We start from the raw sequence: 20368 nt of genomic DNA, 5'->3' as shown, positions 1-20368 counted from the left end.
TGTGTGTGTGTCTGTCCAGTGTGTGTGTGTCCAGTGTGTGTGTGTGTGTCTTTTCCCAGTGTGTGTGTCCAGCAGGTGTGTGTGTCAAGTGTGAGTCCAGTGTGTGTGTGTGTGTGTGTGTGTGTGTGTGTGTGTGTGTGTATCACTGACAGAGGGATACTGAGGAGTCAACACAAACATAAACCCTAAACCCTGGATAGAGGGGCTCAGTGAATGTGGAGGTGAATGTGATCAGGTGGGTCAGTGTGTCAGAGGAGGCTCTATAGAAGGACAGAGTGCCGGCTGGCCAGTCCAGATACACTCCTACTCTGTGGGAGCTGGAGGAGGGGATGTCTATGGTAGTGAGATTACTATTGTGCCTGGCAATGTAACTGTTGTCATAGCAGGACAGACTCCAGGACTTGTCATTGTATCCAAGATAACAGTCATCACCTCCTCTCCTGCTGATTCCTTTATATGTCACTCCTATAACAGCCCCCCCACTCCACTCTACCTCCCAGTAACAGCGCCCAGTCAGACCCTCTCTACACAGAACCTGTTCACAGTCCTCAAATCTCTCTGGGTGATCAGGATACGGCTGCTCCTCTCTCCTCCATGTCACCTTTCTGTTCCTCTCAGACAGAGAGAGGTGTCTGTTTACTGTGTTTAGGTCCAGTGTGAGATCACAGACATCTAATGGATGAAACCAGACACAATATTAGAAATCATCGTCATTCACATTAGAATGTTAACTCACTTTTCACTAATTCATTTAATGTAGATGTTTCTAGGTATCAAAAGGAGAAGTTAAGGTAACTTGAGACTTGTTGAATGATCATATGTTATACTGTATGGTAATATAAAACACAATTATTCACATTAATTACACACACACAGTCAAATCAACTCTTTGTAATCTTTGGTGTCCCTGATTTCTGCTTCTGTAGAACTACAGCTGATATTTAATATGACCAAGTCAGTAATGATGATAGTCTTTGACTTTACTTGAATTAAGACTTATTCTTAGTCATATTCTTCACAGCAGTCAACACTCACATTTTCTAATCCCAGGTTTCATTCTGTTCTCTCCACCATGTTCCACACTGTAGCGGTAAGCAGAAGAACAGACAGTCATTGAGGGACACACACACACACACACAGCATATATCAAGCAAATGTTTGTCTGTGTGTGTGTGTGTGTATACTGTGTGTGTGTGTGTATGTGAGTCCAGCATGTGTGTCCAGTTTGTCTGTGTGTGTCCAGTGTGTGTGTGTGTGCAGTGTGTGTCTGTGTGTGTCTGTGTGTCCCCAGTGTGTGTCTGTGTATGTCCTGTGTGTGTCCCCAGTGTGTGTCTGTGTGTGTCCTGTGTGTGTCCCCAGTGTGTGTCTGTGTGTGTCCTGTGTGTGTCCCAGTGTGTGTCTGTGTGTGTCCTGTGTGTGTGTGTCCAGTGTGTGTCCTGTGTGTGTGTGTCCAGTGTGTGTCTGTGTGTGTCCAGTGTGTGTGTGTCCAGTGTGTGTGTGTCCAGTGTGTGTGTGTGTCCAGTGTGTGTGTGTCCAGTGTGTGTGTGTGTGTCCAGTGTGTGTGTGTGTGTCCAGAGTGTGTGTGTGTCCAGAGTGTGTGTGTCCAGAGAGTGTGTGTCCAGAGAGTGTGTGTCCAGTGTGTGTATGTGTGTGTCCAGTGTGTGTATGTGTGTGTCCAGTGTGTGTATGTGTGTGTCCAGTGTGTGTGTGTCCAGGGTGTGCGTGTCATTGAGAGACACACTGATCTCACTGAACACTGAACTCACACACACACAAATACACTGGACTCACACACAAACACTCACACTGGACACACTGGACACACACACACTGAACTCACACACACACACACACACACACTGAACTCACACACACTGTCAGCATACAACTTTGTCCAAGTGGTGGTCAGACTGTTTGTCTTAACTATCCTGATAAGTCCAACATGTCTGATATGAACATTGACATAAACCCTCTACATACTTGAGTTTCTCCAGTCTGCAGTGTGGATCCTCCAGTCTAGCAGAGAGCAGTCTGACTCCTGATTTTCCTGGGTGATTGTAGCTCAGGTCCAGCTCTTTCAGGTGTGAGGGGTTTGACCTCAGAGCTGAGACCAGAGAAGCACAGCCTTCCTCTGTGACTAGACAGCGTGACAGCCTGCAAAGAGTCAAATCATATTAAAACCACACTGATATTCTTTGGAGGTGAAAATAGTGGCAGTATATTTTTTTCTACATTTTCAGATATATCACTGTCCTGAAAGCTGCCGTATCTATTCATATATTAATGTGCCATTATTATAAATTATAAATTATCAAAGTATTTCCTCAGATAGAACAAGTATTATAGTAGACTGACCAGACCAGTTTAAAAAGCAATATCAGTCAGAAGACAGACAGTGGGGTATCAGATTTAAATTGTATTGAGTATACAGTCCACACCATATCTATTTAGACAGTGAGGAATCAGATTTAGATTGTATTGAGTATACAGTCCACACCATATCTATTTAGACAGTGAGGTATCAGATTTAGATTGTATTGAGTATACAGTCCACACCATATCTATTTAGACAGTGAGGAATCAGATTTAGATTGTATTGAGTATACAGTCCACACCATATCTATTTAGACAGTGAGGAATCAGGTTTAGATTGTATTGAGTATACAGTCCACACCATATCTATTTAGACAGTGAGGTATCAGATTTAGATTGTATTGAGTATACAGTCCACACCATATCTATTTAGACAGTGAGGTATCAGATTTAGATTGTATTGAGTATACAGTCCACACCATATCTATTTAGACAGTGAGGTATCAGATTTAGATTGTATTGAGTATACAGTCCACACCATATCTATTTAGACAGTGAGGTATCAGGTTTAGATTGTATTGAGTATACAGTCCACACCATATCTATTTAGACAGTGAAGCTGACATTTTAAATGTGTCTCTATACTCCAACATTTTTGATTTCAGATCAAATGTTTCATATGAGGTGACAGTTTATAATGTCACCTTTTATTTGAGGATATTTTAATACATATCTGTTTCAACATTTTCACATTTTGAAATAAAATCACTTTATGTATCTAGTCCCCCATTTGAAGAAGTCACAAGTATTCTGTCCAATTAACTTTCAGTGTATTAAAATAGTCAAAAGTTGAGTATTTGGTCCGATATTCCTTGAACGCAATGACTTCATCAAGCTTGTGACTGAAACTCTGTAATGATCTGGGTGTAGCTGGTGCAGAGGAGTCAGACGCAGGACAGCAGAGATGACTAACACAAGTAATTCAAATATTCTACCGAGACAGAAAACAATCACGCACAAAAACAAAGGGGAAAAGAGGGTTAAATAATGAACATGTATTTGGGGAAATGAAACCAGCTGTGTAAAACAAAGACAAAACAAATGGAAAATGAAAGTGGATCGGCGATGGCTAGAAGGCCGGTGACGTCGACCACCGAACGCCGACCGAACAAGGAGAGGGACCGACCTCGTTGGAAGTCGTGACAAACTCGTTTGTTGCATTTACAGTTTGTTCTGGTTGTTTTGGGTTTTTTATGTTCATTAAAACAATTGTGATTCATGACTAGAGTAATTTTCTGTCTTAGTGAGTAGAGTGAGTAACATGTTTCTAAGCACTACTAAACTAATCCTGATGATGCTATGATTAATACAAATGATGACTGAATCACAGCTACTTCCGGGTTGGAGCGAGCGGTCGCATCAGCATTTCGCTCCGCAGGTAGTATAACTTTTTTTTTCATTACATTTCATTATAGTACAACGGTTTGATTTGTCTAATCTTAGCAATTTCTTCTTAGCTAGCTACATAGCCGTCTTTGTATCAAAGATAATTGTGTAATTATCGTATTTCGTCGTAGTCTTCACTGCTCTGCCCAGCAGCTAGCCAGCTAGCAAACATCCACTGATTAGCAGCACTGTAGAAACTATTACACTCAACTGAACGACTTGATTAGTGTAGTGTTAGCTAGCTACATAGCTGTCTTTGCTGTCTTCGTATCCAAGATAATTGTGTAGTCTTAGAGTGATTATCTTAATTTACCGAGGTTAGCTAGCCAGCTATTTGTCGTCCTTAACGTAGGAGACACTGCTAGCTAGCCAACAGCTAGCCAACGTCTACTGAATAGAACTCAACAACCCGGTCGCATTCCGCTTCGCTCCACAGGTAGTATCACATTTTCATTTAATTTCAATTTCATTTTAATTTCATTACAGTACAACGGTTTGATTTGTTTGATCGTAGCTAGCTACATAGCTAGCTTCATAGCCGTCTTTGTATCAAAGATAATTGTGTAGTCTAGAGCGATTTTCTAGGTTAGCTAGCCAGCTATTGTCATTCTTTTAACGCAACGTAACGTAATCAACACTGCTAGCTAGCCAGCTAGCCCCCGAATAGCAGCACTGTAGAAACTATTACACTCAACGGAACGACTTGATTAGTGTAGTGTCAACAACGCAGCCACTGCCAGCTAGCCTACAAAGTCAACAACGCAGCCACTGCCAGCTAGCCTACTTCAGCAGTACTGTATCATTTTAATCATGTTAGTCAATAAGATTCTTGCTACGTAAGCTTAACTTTCTGAACATTCGAGACGTGTAGTCCACTTGTCATTCCAATCTCCTTTGCATTAGCGTAGCCTCTTCTGTAGCCTGTCAACTATGTGTCTGTCTATCCCTGTTCTCTCCTCTCTGCACAGAACATACAAACGCTCCACACCGCGTGGCCGCGGCCACCCTAATCTGGTGGTCCCAGCGCACACGACCCACATGGAGTTCCAGGTCTCCGGTAGCCTCTGGAACTGCCGATCTGCGGCCAACAAGGCAGAGTTCATCTCAGCCTATGCCTCCCTCCAGTCCCTCGACTTCTTGGCACTGACGGAAACATGGATCACCACAGATAACACTGCCACTCCTACTGCTCTCTTTCGTCCGCCCACGTGTTCTCACACATCCCGAGAGCTTCTGGTCAGCGGGTGGTGGCACCGGGATCCTCATCTCTCCCAAGTGGTCATTCTCTCTTTCTCCCCTTACCCATCTGTCTATCGCCTCCTTTGAATTCCATGCTGTCACAGTTACCAGCCCTTTCAAGCTTAACATCCTTATAATTTATCGCCCTCCAGGTTCCCTCGGAGAGTTCATCAATGAGCTTGATGCCTTGATAAGCTCCTTTCCTGAGGACGGCTCACCTCTCACAGTTCTGGGCGACTTTAACCTCCCCACGTCTACCTTTGACTCATTCCTCTCTGCCTCCTTCTTTCCACTCCTCTCCTCTTTTGACCTCACCCTCTCACCTTCCCCCCTACTCACAAGGCAGGCAATACGCTCGACCTCATCTTTACTAGATGCTGTTCTTCCACTAACCTCAATGCAACTCCCCTCCAAGTCTCCGACCACTACCTTGTATCCTTTTCCCTCTCGCTCTCATCCAACACTTCCCACACTGCCCCTACTCGGATGGTATCGCGCCGTCCCAACCTTCGCTCTCTCTCCCCCGCTACTCTCTCCTCTTCCATCCTATAATCTCTTCCCTCTGCTCAAACCTTCTCCAACCTATCTCCCTTTCTGCATCCTTTGACTCTCTATGCCCCCTATCCTCCAGGCCGGCTCGGTCCTCCCCTCCCGCTCCGTGGCTCGACGACTCATTGCGAGCTCACAGACTCATTGCGAGCTCACAGAACAGGGCTCCGGGCAGCCGAGCGGAAATGGAGGAAAACTCGCCTCCCTGCGGACCTGGCATCCTTTCACTCCCTCCTCTCTACATTTTCCTCTTCTGTCTCTGCTGCTAAAGCCACTTTCTACCACTCTAAATTCCAAGCTTCTGCCTCTAACCCTAGGAAGCTCTTTGCCACCTTCTCCTCCCTCCTGAATCCTCCTCCCCCTCCCTCCTCCCTCTCTGCAGATGACTTCGTCAACCATTTTGAAAAGAAGGTCGACGACATCCGATCCTCGTTTGCTAAGTCAAACGACACCGCTGGTTCTGCTCACACTGCCCTACCCTGTGCTCTGACCTCTTTCTCCCCTCTCTCTCCAGATGAAATCTCGCGTCTTGTGACGGCCGGCCGCCCAACAACCTGCCCGCTTGACCCTTTCCCCTCCGCTCTTCTCCAGACCATTTCCGGAGACCTTCTCCCTTACCTCACCTCGCTCATCAACTCATCCCTGACCGCCGGCTACGTCCCTTCCGTCTTCAAGAGAGCGAGAGTTGCACCCCTTCTGAAAAAACCTACACTCGATCCCTCCGATGTCAACAACTACAGACCAGTATCCCTTCTTTCTTTTCTCTCCAAAACTCTTGAACGTGCCGTCCTTGGCCAGCTCTCCCGCTATCTCTCTCAGAATGACCTTCTTGATCCAAATCAATCAGGTTTCAAGACTAGTCATTCAACTGAGACTGCTCTTCTCTGTATCACGGAGGCGCTCCGCACCGCTAAAGCTAACTCTCTCTCCTCTGCTCTCATCCTTCTAGACCTATCGGCTGCCTTCGATACTGTGAACCATCAGATCCTCCTCTCCGAGTTGGGCATCTCCGGCGTGGCCCACGCTTGGATTGCATCCTACCTGACAGGTCGCTCCTACCAGGTGGCGTGGCGAGAATCTGTCTCCTCAACACGCGCTCTCACCACTGGTGTCCCCCAGGGCTCTGTTCTAGGCCCTCTCCTATTCTCGCTATACACCAAGTCACTTGGCTCTGTCATAACCTCACATGGTCTCTCCTATCATTGCTATGCAGACGACACAATTAATCTTCTCCTTTCCCCCTTCTGATGACCAGGTGGCGAATCGCATCTCTGCATGTCTGGCAGACATATCAGTGTGGATGACGGATCACCACCTCAAGCTGAACCTCGGCAAGACGGAGCTGCTCTTCCTCCTGGGGAAGGACTGCCCGTTCCATGATCTCGCCATCACGGTTGACAACTCCACTGTGTCCTCCTCCCAGAGCGCTAAGAACCTTGGCGTGATCCTGGACAACACCCTGTCGTTCTCAACTAACATCAAGGCGGTGGCCCGTTCCTGTAGGTTCATGCTCTACAACATCCGCAGAGTACGACCCTGCCTCACACAGGAAGCGGCGCAGGTCCTAATCCAGGCACTTGTCATCTCCCGTCTGGACTACTGCAACTCGCTGTTGGCTGGGCTCCCTGCCTGTGCCATTAAACCCCTACAACTCATCCAGAACACCGCAGCCCGTCTGGTGTTCAACCTTCCCAAGTTCTCTCACGTCACCCCGCTCCTCCGCTCTCTCCACTGGCTTCCAGTTGAAGCTCGCATCCGCTACAAGACCATGGTGCTTGCCTACGGAGCTGTGAGGGGAACGACACCTCAGTACATCCAGGCTCTGATCAGGCCCTACACCCAAACAAGGGCACTGCGTTCATCCACTTCTGGCCTGCTCGCCTCCCTACCACTGAGGAAGTACAGTTCCCGCTCAGCCCAGTCAAAACTGTTCGCTGCTCTGGCCCCCCAATGGTGGAACAAACTCCCTCACGACGCCAGGACAGCGGAGTCAATCACCACCTTCCGGAGACACCTGAAACCCCACCTCTTTAAGGAATACCTAGGATAGAATAAGTAATCCTTCTCACCCCCCCCACCCCCTTTTAAGATTTAGATGCACTATTGTAAAGTGACTCTTCCACTGGATGTCATAAGGTGAATGCACCAATTTGTATGTCGCTCTGGATAAGAGCGTCTGCTAAATGACTTAAATGTAAATGTAAAAATAATGAGTGTGAAAGTTACAGAGGCTACAACAACACATGCTAACCTCTCACCATTACCAATAACAGAGGCTACAACAAAACATGCTAACCTCTCACCATTACCAATAACAGAGGCTACAACAAAACATGCTAACCTCTCACCATTACCAATAACAGAGACTACAACAAAACATGCTAACCTCTCACCATTACCAATAACAGAGGCTACAACAAAACATGCTAACCTCTCACCATTACCAATAACAGAGGCTACAACAAAACATGCTAACCTCTCACCATTACCAATAACAGAGACTACAACAAAACATGCTAACCTCTCACCATTACCAATAACAGAGGAAACAACAAAACATGCTAACCTCTCACCATCACCAATAACAGAGGCTACAACAAAACATGCTAACCTCTCACCATTACCAATAACAGAGACTACAACAAAACATGCTAACCTCTCACCATTACCAATAACAGAGACTACAACAAAACATGCTAACCTCTCACCATTACCAATAACAGAGACTACAACAAAACATGCTAACCTCTCACCATTACCAATAACAGAGACTACAACAAAACATACTAACCTCTCACCATTACCAATAACAGAGACTACAACAAAACATGCTAACCTCTCACCATTACCAATAACAGAGGCAACAACAAACATGCTAAAAAAAAACCATTACCAATAACAGAGGCAACAACAAAACATAGCTAAAAACCTCCTTTTTCACCATTACCAATAACAGAATAGATGGCAACAAAACATGCATTGACCGTTGTTGGCGCATTTCTCTTTAACAGAGGCTTCAACAAAACATTAAGCCCTCCTGTGAAAATGACAGGACTAAAACAAAAATGGACAGTGAACCTCTCACCATGTACCAATAACAGTGGACAACAAACATGATAACTACAACCAATAACAGAGGTTACATGATATGGTGTGGACTATGTTACCAAACACATGTGGAACTGAGACTAACAAAACTTACTAACCAACTCACAGGAATACTGACCAGAGGCTACAACAACACATGGGGATTCACCATTACCAATAACAGAGACTACAACAAAACATACTAACCTTCACCATTACCAGATCCAGCTCTCTCAGGTGTGACAACACATGCAACACTTTACCTCTCACCATTACCAAGCAGAGACTGCACACACAAAAATGCAACCTGTCTCAATTTACCAATGAACAGAGGTTTCCCTGCTGACACTGTAACCTGCACCAATAACGTGTTGAGGTTTGACCTCAAAACTGAGACCAACCTCACAGCCTCCTGGAAATGACAGAGGTTATCATAAAACATTGCTTGTAACCTCTGCAAATTAACAAATATTTGACAGAGGACCAGACCAAACATTAAAAAGCAGTAACCTCTCAATTACCAATAACAGAGGCTACAACAACACATGCTAACCTCTCATCATTACCAAGAGGAATCAGAGGCTACAACAACACATGCTAACCTCTCACCATTACCAGACAGTGAGGAATCAGAATTAAAATGGTGGATGATGACCATATCTATTTAATTTTCTTAAGTGAGTAGATAACATGTTTCTAAACAATAATAAATTTAGATTGATGATGCCATGACTATTTAAAAATCATGACTACAACTAAACATACTAACCTCACCATTACTATTTACAGAGGCTGAGGAATCACATTTAACCTCTCACCATTACCAATAACAGAGACTACCATATCTAAAACATACTAACCTGACATTTTAAAACAGAGGCTACAACTAAACATTTTAACCTCTCAAATGTTTCAATAACAGAGGCTCACAACTTAACATATAACCTGTTCACCATTTGAAAGAAAACAAAACATGTAACCACTCACCATTTGAATAACAGAGACTACAACAAAACATGCTAACCTATTTATAATTAACAGAGGCTACAACTTAACATACTGATGTTCCTTTCACCATTACCAATAACAGAGACTACAACAAAACATACTTGGTTCACCATTACCAATAACAGAGACAGAACAAAACATGGTGGATGATCACCATTTTCTTAATAACAGATAACATGTTTCTAAACAATAATAAATGAATCCTGATGATGCCATGACTAAGAAAAATCATGACTACAACTAAACATACTAACCTCTCACCATTACCAATAACAGAGGCTACAACTAAACATACTAACCTCTCACCATTACCAATAACAGAGGCTACAACAAAACATACTAACCTCTCACCATTACCAATAACAGAGGCTACAACAAAACATGCTAACCTCTCACCATTACCAATAACAGAGGCTACAACAAAACATGCTAACCTCTCACCATTACCAATAACAGAGACTACAACAAAACATACTAACCTCTCACCATTACCAATAACAGAGGCTACAACAAAACATGCTAACCTCTCACCATTACCAATAACAGAGGCTACAACAAAACATACTAACCTCTCACCATTACCAATAACAGAGGATACAACAAAACATACTAACCTCTCACCATTACCAATAACAGAGGATACAACAAAACATGCTAACCTCTCACCATTACCAATAACAGAGGATACAACAAAACATGCTAACCTCTCACCATTACCAATAACAGAGACTACAACAAAACATGCTAACTTCTCACCATTACCAATAACAGGGGAGGTCAGCATTTATTCTGATCTTTGTGCCTCAGTAACTTTCTCATTCATCATCATTCACGATTCTTTCATTATTATTCATAATCATGGTAGCATCCACATGAATGTAGGAGTGTTCAGAAACATCTTCTATTCTTAGTGACAATACAAAATGACATTACATTATTCACCATTCAGTTATGGTGAAAAACACCCAAAACACAACCAAAACAAACTGCAAATTAATTCAACAAGTTAGTAGAATCACAAGCTTGATGTAATCACTGCAGGCATGGAATATGGGACCAAATACTAAACGTATGACTACTTTAATACAATATAATAACAGTAAAGCATCCTGAGACCATTAATGTGGCCCAGAAGTTAATTAACAGCATGCCATCAGTCAGGATGTGGCCCAGAAGTTAATTGACAACATGCCATCAGTCAGGATGTGGCCCAGAAGTTAATTAACAGCATGCCATCAGTCAGGATGTGGCCCAGAAGTTAATTAACAGCATGCCATCAGTCAGGATGTGTCCCAGAAGTTAATTAACAGCATGCCATCAGTCAGGATGTGGCCCAGAAGTTAATTGACAACATGCCATCAGTCAGGATGTGGCCCAGAAGTTAATTAACAGCATGCCATCAGTCAGGATGTGGCCCAGAAGTTAATTGACAACATGCCATCAGTCAGGATGTGGCCCAGAAGTTAATTAACAGCATGCCATCAGTCAGGATGTGGCCCAGAAGTTAATTAACAGCATGCCATCAGTCAGGATGTGGCCCAGAAGTTAATTGACAACATGCCATCAGTCAGGATGTGGCCCAGAAGTTAATTAACAGCATGCCATCAGTCAGGATGTGTCCCAGAAGTTAATTAACAGCATGCCATCAGTCAGGATGTGGCCCAGAAGTTAATTGACAGCATGCCATCAGTCAGGATGTGGCCCAGAAGTTAATTGACAACATGCCATCAGTCAGGATGTGGCCCAGAAGTTAATTAATAATATAATAATAATAATAATAATAATAATAATAGCCATTTAGCAGACGCTTTTATCCAAAGCGACTTACAGACATGTGCATACATTCTACGTATGGGTGGTCCCGGGAATCGAACCCACTACCCTGGCGTTACAAGCGCCATGCTCTACCAACTGAGCTACAGCATGCCATCAGTCAGGATGTGGCCCAGAAGGTAATTGACAGCATGCCATCAGTCAGGATGTGGCCCAGAAGTTCATTGACAGCATGCCATCAGTCAGGATGTGGCCCAGAAGTTAAGTGACAACATGCCATCAGTCAGGATGTGGCCCAGAAGTTCATTGACAGCATGCCATCAGTCAGGATGTGGCCCAGAAGTTAATTGACAACATGCCATCAGTCAGGATGTGGCCCAGAAGTTAATTAACAGCATGCCATCAGTCAGGATGTGGCCCAGAAGTTAATTAACAGCATGCCATCAGTCAGGATGTGGCTCAGAAGTTAATTGACAACATGCCATCAGTCAGGATGTGGCTCAGAAGTTAATTAACAGCATGCCATCAGTCAGGATGTGGCCCAGAAGTTAATTAACAGCATGCCATCAGTCAGGATGTGGCCCAGAAGTTAATTAACAGCATGCCATCAGTCAGGATGTGGCCCAGAAGTTAATTGACAACATGCCATCAGTCAGGATGTGGCTCAGAAGTTAATTGACAACATGCCATCAGTCAGGATGTGGCCCAGAAGTTAATTAACAGCATGCCATCAGTCAGGATGTGGCCCAGAAGTTAATTGACAACATGCCATCAGTCAGGATGTGGCCCAGAAGTTAATTAACAGCATGCCATCAGTCAGGATGTGGCCCAGAAGTTAATTGACAGCATGCCATCAGTCAGGATGTGGCCCAGAAGTTAATTAACAGCATGCCATCAGTCAGGATGTGGCTCAGAAGTTAATTGACAGCATGCCATCAGTCAGGATGTGGCCCAGAAGTTAATTAACAGCATGCCATCAGTCAGGATGTGGCTCAGAAGTTAATTGACAGCATGCCATCAGTCAGGATGTGGCCCAGAAGTTAATTGACAACATGCCATCAGTCAGGATGTGTCCCAGAAGTTAATTAACAGCATGCCATCAGTCAGGATGTGGCCCAGAAGTTAATTGACAACATGCCATCAGTCAGGATGTGTCCCAGAAGTTAATTAACAGCATGCCATCAGTCAGGATGTGGCTCAGAAGTTAATTGACAACATGCCATCAGTCAGGATGTGTCCCAGAAGTTAATTAACAGCATGCCATCAGTCAGGATGTGGCCCAGAAGTTAATTAACAGCATGCCATCAGTCAGGATGTGGCCCAGAAGTTAATTGACAGCATGCCATCAGTCAGGATGTGGCCCAGAAGTTAATTGACAACATGCCATCAGTCAGGATGTGGCCCAGAAGTTAATTAACAGCATGCCATCAGTCAGGATGTGTCCCAGAAGTTAATTGACAACATGCCATCAGTCAGGATGTGGCCCAGAAGTTAATTAACAGCATGCCATCAGTCAGGATGTGTCCCAGAAGTTAATTGACAACATGCCATCAGTCAGGATGTGGCCCAGAAGTTAATTAACAGCATGCCATCAGTCAGGATGTGGCTCAGAAGTTAATTAACAGCATGCCATCAGTCAGGATGTGGCCCAGAAGTTAATTAACAGCATGCCATCAGTCAGGATGTGGCTCAGAAGTTAATTGACAGCATGCCATCAGTCAGGATGTGGCCCAGAAGTTAATTAACAGCATGCCATCAGTCAGGATGTGGCTCAGAAGTTAATTGACAACATGCCATCAGTCAGGATGTGGCCCAGAATGCCATCAGTCAATTGGCCCAGAAGTTAACAGCATGCCATGCCATCAGTCAGGATGTGGCCCAGAAGTTAATTGACAGCATGCCATCAGTCAGGATGTGGCCCAGAAGTTAATTGACAGCATGCCATCAGTCAGGATGTGGCCCAGAAGTTAATTGACAACATGCCATCAGTCAGGATGTGGCCCAGAAGTTAATTAACAGCATGCCATCAGTCAGGATGTGGCCCAGAAGTTAATTGACAACATGCCATCAGTCAGGATGTGGCCCAGAAGTTAATTAACAGCATGCCATCAGTCAGGATGTGGCCCAGAAGTTAATTGACAACATGCCATCAGTCAGGATGTGGCTCAGAAGTTAATTGACAACATGCCATCAGTCAGGATGTGGCCCAGAAGGTAATTAACAGCATGCCAGGGTGGAGTGCAGAGGTCTTGGAAAAGAAGGGTCAAAACTGCAAATATTGATTCTTTGCTTCAACTTCATGTTGTTATACACGCTCCAGCAGGTATATCTCTCTAGTCACCCCCAAAACCAATTATTTCTTTGGCCGCCTCTCCTTCCAGTTCTCTGCTGCCAATGACTGGAACGAACTACAAAAATCTCTGAAACTGGAAACACTTATCTCCCTCACTAGCTTTAAGCACCAACTGTCAGAGCATCTTACAGATTACTGCACATAGCCCACCTATAATTTAGCCCAAACAACTACCTCTTTCCCAACTGTATTTAATTTATTTTGCTCCTTTGCACCCCATTATTTGTATTTCTACTTTTGCACATTCTTCCATTGCTTTACTTGCTATATTGTATTTACTTCGCCACCATGGCCTTTTTTGCCTTTACCTCCCTTCTCACCTCATTTGCTCACATTGTATATAGACTTGTTTATACAGTATTATTGACTGTATGTTTGTTTTACTCCATGTGTAACTCTGTCGTTGTATCTGTCGAACTGCTTTGCTTTATCTTGGCCAGGTCGCCATTGTCAATGAGAAATTGTTCTCAACTTGCCTACCTGGTTAAAGGTGAAATAAAAAAAATAAAAAATGTAATTGTCAATAAAAGCCTCCTAATATGAAACATTGTATCTCAAATCCAAATTGCTGGAGCATAACACCACATTTAAAACTGTAAGCTTCACTGTCCAAACACATACTGTATGGACTATGTGTGTCTGGTAAACACATGTGGATCTGGTGAACTTGTTGACCAACTACAGGAATACTGACCTCAGAGTCTCCAGTTTACAGTGGGGATCCCCCAGTACAGCAGAGAGCAGCTTCACTCCTGAATCCTTCAGGTCATTGATACTCAGATCCAGCTCTCTCAGGTGTGAGGGGTTTGAAATGAGAACTGAGGCCAACACTTTACAGGATGTGTCTGTGAGTTTACAGTCAGTGAGTCTGAAACACAGAAGACATACAATTACAGACAGATTGTATTAAAATGTTAAGCTTAGCTTTCCCTGTTTACACTGTAACCTGCACAAATAAGGTGTTGGGTTTGACCTCAGAGCTGAGACCAGAGAAGCACAGCCTTCCTCTGTGACTAGACAGCCTGAAGGCCTGCAAAGAGTCAAATCATATTAAAATCACACTGATATTCTTTGGAGGTGAAAATAGTGACAGAATATTTTCAGGTATATCAGTGTCCTGAAACATGTCATATATTCAGAAATGAATGCATCATTATTTTAAATGACAAATTATCCAAGTATTGCTTGTAGATAGAAACATGTATAGTACAAATATTTTAAAAGACTGAACAGACAGGTTAAAAAGCAGTATCAGTCAAAAGACAGTCTGTAATGGTTCTCTTTTAGCGAAGGAGAGTCGGACCAAAATGCAGCGTGTAGATTGCGATCCATGTTTAATAAACAAACGTAAACACGAATCAATACAAACACTACAAAATAATAAACGTAACGAAAACCTAAACAGCCTATAACTTGTGTCACACAGCGACAGGACCAAAGACACTAAGGACAATCACCCACCTAAACACTCACAGAATATGGCTGCCTAAATATGGTTCCCAATCAGAGACAACGATAAACACCTGCCTCTGATTGAGAACCACTCCAGACAGCCATAGACTTTGCTAGATAACCCCACTAAGCTACAATCCCAATACCAACACCAAAACCCCAAGACAAAACACACCACAATACAAAAACCCCATGCCACACCCTGGCCTGACCCAAACATGAAGATAAACACAAAATACTTCGACCAGGGCGTGACACAGACAGTGAGGTATCAGATTTAGATTGTATTGAGTATACAGTCCACACCATATCTATTTAGACAGTGAGGTATCAGATTTAGATTGTATTGAGTATACAGTCCACACCATATCTATTTAGACAGTGAGGAATCAGATTTAGATTGTATTCAGTATACAGTCCACACCATATCTATTTAGACAGTGAGGAATCAGATTTAGATTGTATTGAGTATACAGTCCACACCATATCTATTTAGACAGTGAGGTATCAGATTTAGATTGTATTGAGTATACAGTCCACACCATATCTATTTAGACAGTGAGGAATCAGATTTAGATTGTATTGAGTATACAGTCCACACCATATCTATTTAGACAGTGAGGAATCAGATTTAGATTGTATTGAGTATACAGTCCACACCATATCTATTTAGACAGTGAGGTATCATATTTAGATTGTATTCAGTATACAGTCCACATCATATCTATTTAGACAGTGAGGTATCAGATTTAGATTGTATTGAGTATACAGTCCACACCATATCTATTTAGACAGTGAGGTATCAGATTTAGATTGTATTGAGTATACAGTCCACACCATATCTATTTAGACAGTGAGGTATCAGATTTAGATTGTATTGAGTATACAGTCCACACCATATCTATTTAGACAGTGAAGCTGACATTTTAAATGTGTCTCTATACTCCAACATTTTAGATTTGAGATCAAATGTTTCATATGAGGTGACAGTTTATAATGTCCCCTTTTATTTGAGGATATTTTAATACATATCTGTTTCACCATTTAGAAAAATAAAAGCACTTTATTTATCTAGTCCCCCTATTTGAAGAGGTCATAAGATTTCTGACCAAAACATACTAACCTCTCACCATTACCAATAACAGAGGCTACCACAAAACATGCTAACCTCTCACCATTACCAATAACAGAGGCTACAACAAAACATGCTAACCTCTCACCATTACCAATAACAGAGGTTACAACAAAACATGCTAACCTCTCACTATTACCAATAACAGAGGCTACAACAAAACATAATAACCTCTCACCATTACCAATAACAGAGGCTACAACAAAACATGCTAACCTCTCACCATTACCAATAACAGAGGATACAACAAAACATGCTAACCTCTCACCATTACCAATAACAGACGACAACAACACATGCTAACCTCTCACCATTACCAATAACAGAGGCTACAACAAAACATGCTAACCTCTCACCATTACCAATAACAGACTACAACAAAACATGCTAACCTCTCACCATTACCAATAACAGAGGATACAACAAAACATGCTAACCTCTCACCATTACCAATAACAGACGACAACAACACATGCTAACCTCTCACCATTACCAATAACAGAGGCTACCACAAAACATGCTAACCTCTCACCATTACCAATAACAGAGGCTACAACAAAACATGCTAACCTCTCACCATTACCAATAACAGAGGTTACAACAAAACATGCTAACCTCTCACTATTACCAATAACAGAGGCTACAACAAAACATAATAACCTCTCACCATTACCAATAACAGAGGCTACAACAAAACATGCTAACCTCTCACCATTACCAATAACAGAGGATACAACAAAACATGCTAACCTCTCACCATTACCAATAACAGACGACAACAACACATGCTAACCTCTCACCATTACCAATAACAGACTACAACAAAACATGCTAACACATGCTAATCTCTCACAGTTACCAATAACAGAGGCTACAACAAAACATGCTAACCTCTCACCATTACCAATAACAGAGGTCAACAAAACATGCTAACCTCTCAATTACCACAGAGGCTACAACAAAACACGCTAACCTCTCACCATTACCAATAACAGAGTTTACAACAAAACATGCTAACCCCTCACAGTTACCAATAACAGAGGCTACAACAAAACATGCTAACCTCTCACCATTACCAATAACAGAGACTAGAACAAAACACTTTCACCTCTCACCAATACCAATAACAGAGACTGCAACAACATGCTAACCTCTCACCATTACCAATAACAGAGACTACAACAAAACATGCTAACCTCTCACCATTACCAATAACAGAGGCTACAACAAAACATCCTAACCTCTCACCATTACCAATAACAGAGGCAACAACAAAACATGCTAACCTCTCACCATTACCAATAACAGAGCTAACCTCTCACCATTACCAATAACTACAACAAAACATGCTAACCTCTCACCATTACCAATAACAGAGGCTACTACAAAACATGCTAATCTCTCACCATTACAAATAACAGAGACTACAACAAAACATGCTAACCTCCCACCATTACCAATAACAGAGGATACAACAAAACATGCTAACCTCTCACCATTACTAATAACAGAGGCAACAACAAAACATGTTAACCTCTCATCATTACCAATAACAGAGGCTGCAACAAAACATGCTAACCTCCCACCATTACAAATAACAGAGGATACAGCAAAACATGCTAACCTCTCACCATTACCAATATCAGAGGTTACAACAAAACATGCTAACCTCTCACCATTACCAATAACAGAGGATACAGCAAAACATGCTAACCTCTCACCATTACCAATAACAGAGACTACAACAAAACATGCTAACCTCTCACCATTACAAATAACAGAGACTACAACAAAACATGCTAATCTCTCACCATTACTAATAACAGAGGGTACAACAAAACATGCTAACCTCTCACCATTACCAATAACAGAGGCTACAACAAAACATGTTAATCTTTCACCATTACCAATAACAGAGACTACAACAAAACATGCTAACCTCTCACCACTACCAATAACAGAGGCTACAACAAAACATGCTAATCTCTCATCATTACCAATAACAGAGGCTGCAACAAAACATGCTAACCTCCCACCATTACAAATAACAGAGGATACAACAAAACATGCTAACCTCTCACCATTACCAATATCAGAGGTCACAACAAAACATGCTAACCTCTCATCATTACCAATAACAGAGGCTGCAACAAAACATGCTAACCTCCCACCATTACAAATAACAGAGGATACAGCAAAACATGCTAACCTCTCACCATTACAAATAACAGAGACTACAACAAAACATGCTAATCTCTCACCATTACTAATAACAGAGGCAACAACAAAACATGCTAACCTCTCACCATTACCAATAACAGAGGCTACAACAAAACATGCTAACCTCTCACCATTACCAATAACAGAGGCAACAAAACAAAACATGCTAACCTCTCACCATTACCAATAACAGAGGCTACAACAAAACATGCTAACCTCTCACCATTACCAATAACAGACTACAACAAAACATGCTAACCTCTCACCATTACCAATAACAGAGGTTACAACAAAACATGTTAATCTTTCACCATTACCAATAACAGAGGCTACAACAAAACATGCTAACCTCTCACCATTACCAATAACAGAGGATACAACAAAACATGCTAACCTCTCACCATTACCAATATCAGAGGTTACAACAAAACATTCTAACCTCTCACAATTACCAATAACAGAGGCTGCAACAAAACATGCTAACCTCTCACCATTACAAATAACAGAGACTACAACAAAACATGCTAATCTCTCACCATTACCAATAACAGACTATAACAAAACATGCTAACCTTTCTCACCATTACCAATAACAGAGGCTACAACAAAACATGCTAATCTCTCACCATTACCAATAACAGAGGCTACAACAAAACATGCTAACCTCTCACCATTACCAATAACAGAGGTTACAACAAAACATGCTAACCTCTCACTATTACCAATAACAGAGGCTACAACAAAACATAATAACCTCTCACCATTACCAATAACAGAGGCTACAACAAAACATGCTAACCTCTCACCATTACCAATAACAGAGGATACAACAAAACATGCTAACCTCTCACCATTACCAATTACATGCTAACCTCTCACCATTACCAATAACAGAGACTACAACAAAACATGCTAACCTCTCACCATTACCAATAACAGAGGCTACAACAAAACATGCTAACCTCTCACCATTACCAATAACAGACTACAACAAAACATGCTAACCTCTCACCATTACCAATAACAGAGGATACAACAAAACATGCTAACCTCTCACCATTACCAATAACAGACGACAACAAAACATGCTAACCTCTCACCATTACCAATAACAGAGGCTACAACAAAACATGCTAACCTCTCACCATTACCAATAACAGAGGCTACAACAAAACATGCTAACCTCTCACCATTACCAATAACAGAGGTTACAACAAAACATGCTAACCTCTCACTATTACCAATAACAGAGGCTACAACAAAACATAATAACCTCTCACCATTACCAATAACAGAGGCTACAACAAAACATGCTAACCTCTCACCATTACCAATAACAGAGGATACAACAAAACATGCTAACCTCTCACCATTACCAATAACAGAGGATACAACAAAACATGCTAACCTCTCACCATTACCAATAACAGAGGCTACAACAAAACATGCTAACCTCTCACCATTACCAATAACAGACTACAACAAAACATGCTAACACATGCTAATCTCTCACAGTTACCAATAACAGAGGCTACAACAAAACACGCTAACCTCTCACCATTACCAATAACAGAGTTTACAACAAAACATGCTAACCCCTCACAGTTACCAATAACAGAGGCTACAACAAAACATGCTAACCTCTCACCATTACCAATAACAGAGACTAGAACAAAACATGCTAACCTCACCATCTCAGAGGACTACAACAATACCAATAAATAACAGAGACTGCAACAACAGAGGGTACAACAAAACATGCTAACCTCTAACCTCTCACCATTACCAATAACAGA

The 20368-nt window shown here is 42.3% G+C and overlaps 1 protein-coding gene across 11 annotated transcripts in view; it reads right to left on the bottom strand.

Moving 5' to 3' along the window:
* Positions 1-20368, bottom strand: part of LOC127924396 (NACHT, LRR and PYD domains-containing protein 12-like) — a 30761-nt gene that overhangs the window by 254 nt on the left and 10139 nt on the right. For 5 of the 11 annotated variants that reach the window (XM_052509131.1, XM_052509133.1, XM_052509134.1 and 2 more), the window contains 4 exons: positions 14463-14636; positions 1981-2154; positions 1036-1082; positions 1-672 (listed from right to left, as the gene is read on the bottom strand). The exon at positions 1-672 is cut by the window's left edge and continues 254 nt beyond it. In XM_052509131.1, coding sequence (XP_052365091.1) covers positions 143-672; positions 1036-1082; positions 1981-2154; positions 14463-14636 — 925 coding nt within the window. In that variant the 3' untranslated portion in view covers positions 1-142. The remainder of the gene's footprint in view (positions 673-1035; positions 1083-1980; positions 2155-14462; positions 14637-20368) is intronic. The other 6 variants (XM_052509132.1, XM_052509137.1, XM_052509135.1 and 3 more) reach the window with 2 other exon arrangements.

Source organism: Oncorhynchus keta, unplaced genomic scaffold (genome assembly GCF_023373465.1).
Source record: "Oncorhynchus keta strain PuntledgeMale-10-30-2019 unplaced genomic scaffold, Oket_V2 Un_contig_398_pilon_pilon, whole genome shotgun sequence".
NCBI classification, from domain to species: Eukaryota; Metazoa; Chordata; class Actinopteri; order Salmoniformes; family Salmonidae; genus Oncorhynchus; species Oncorhynchus keta.
The sequence above is the reverse complement of the archived record's forward strand: the minus strand, read 5'-3'. Positions and strand labels throughout refer to the sequence as shown.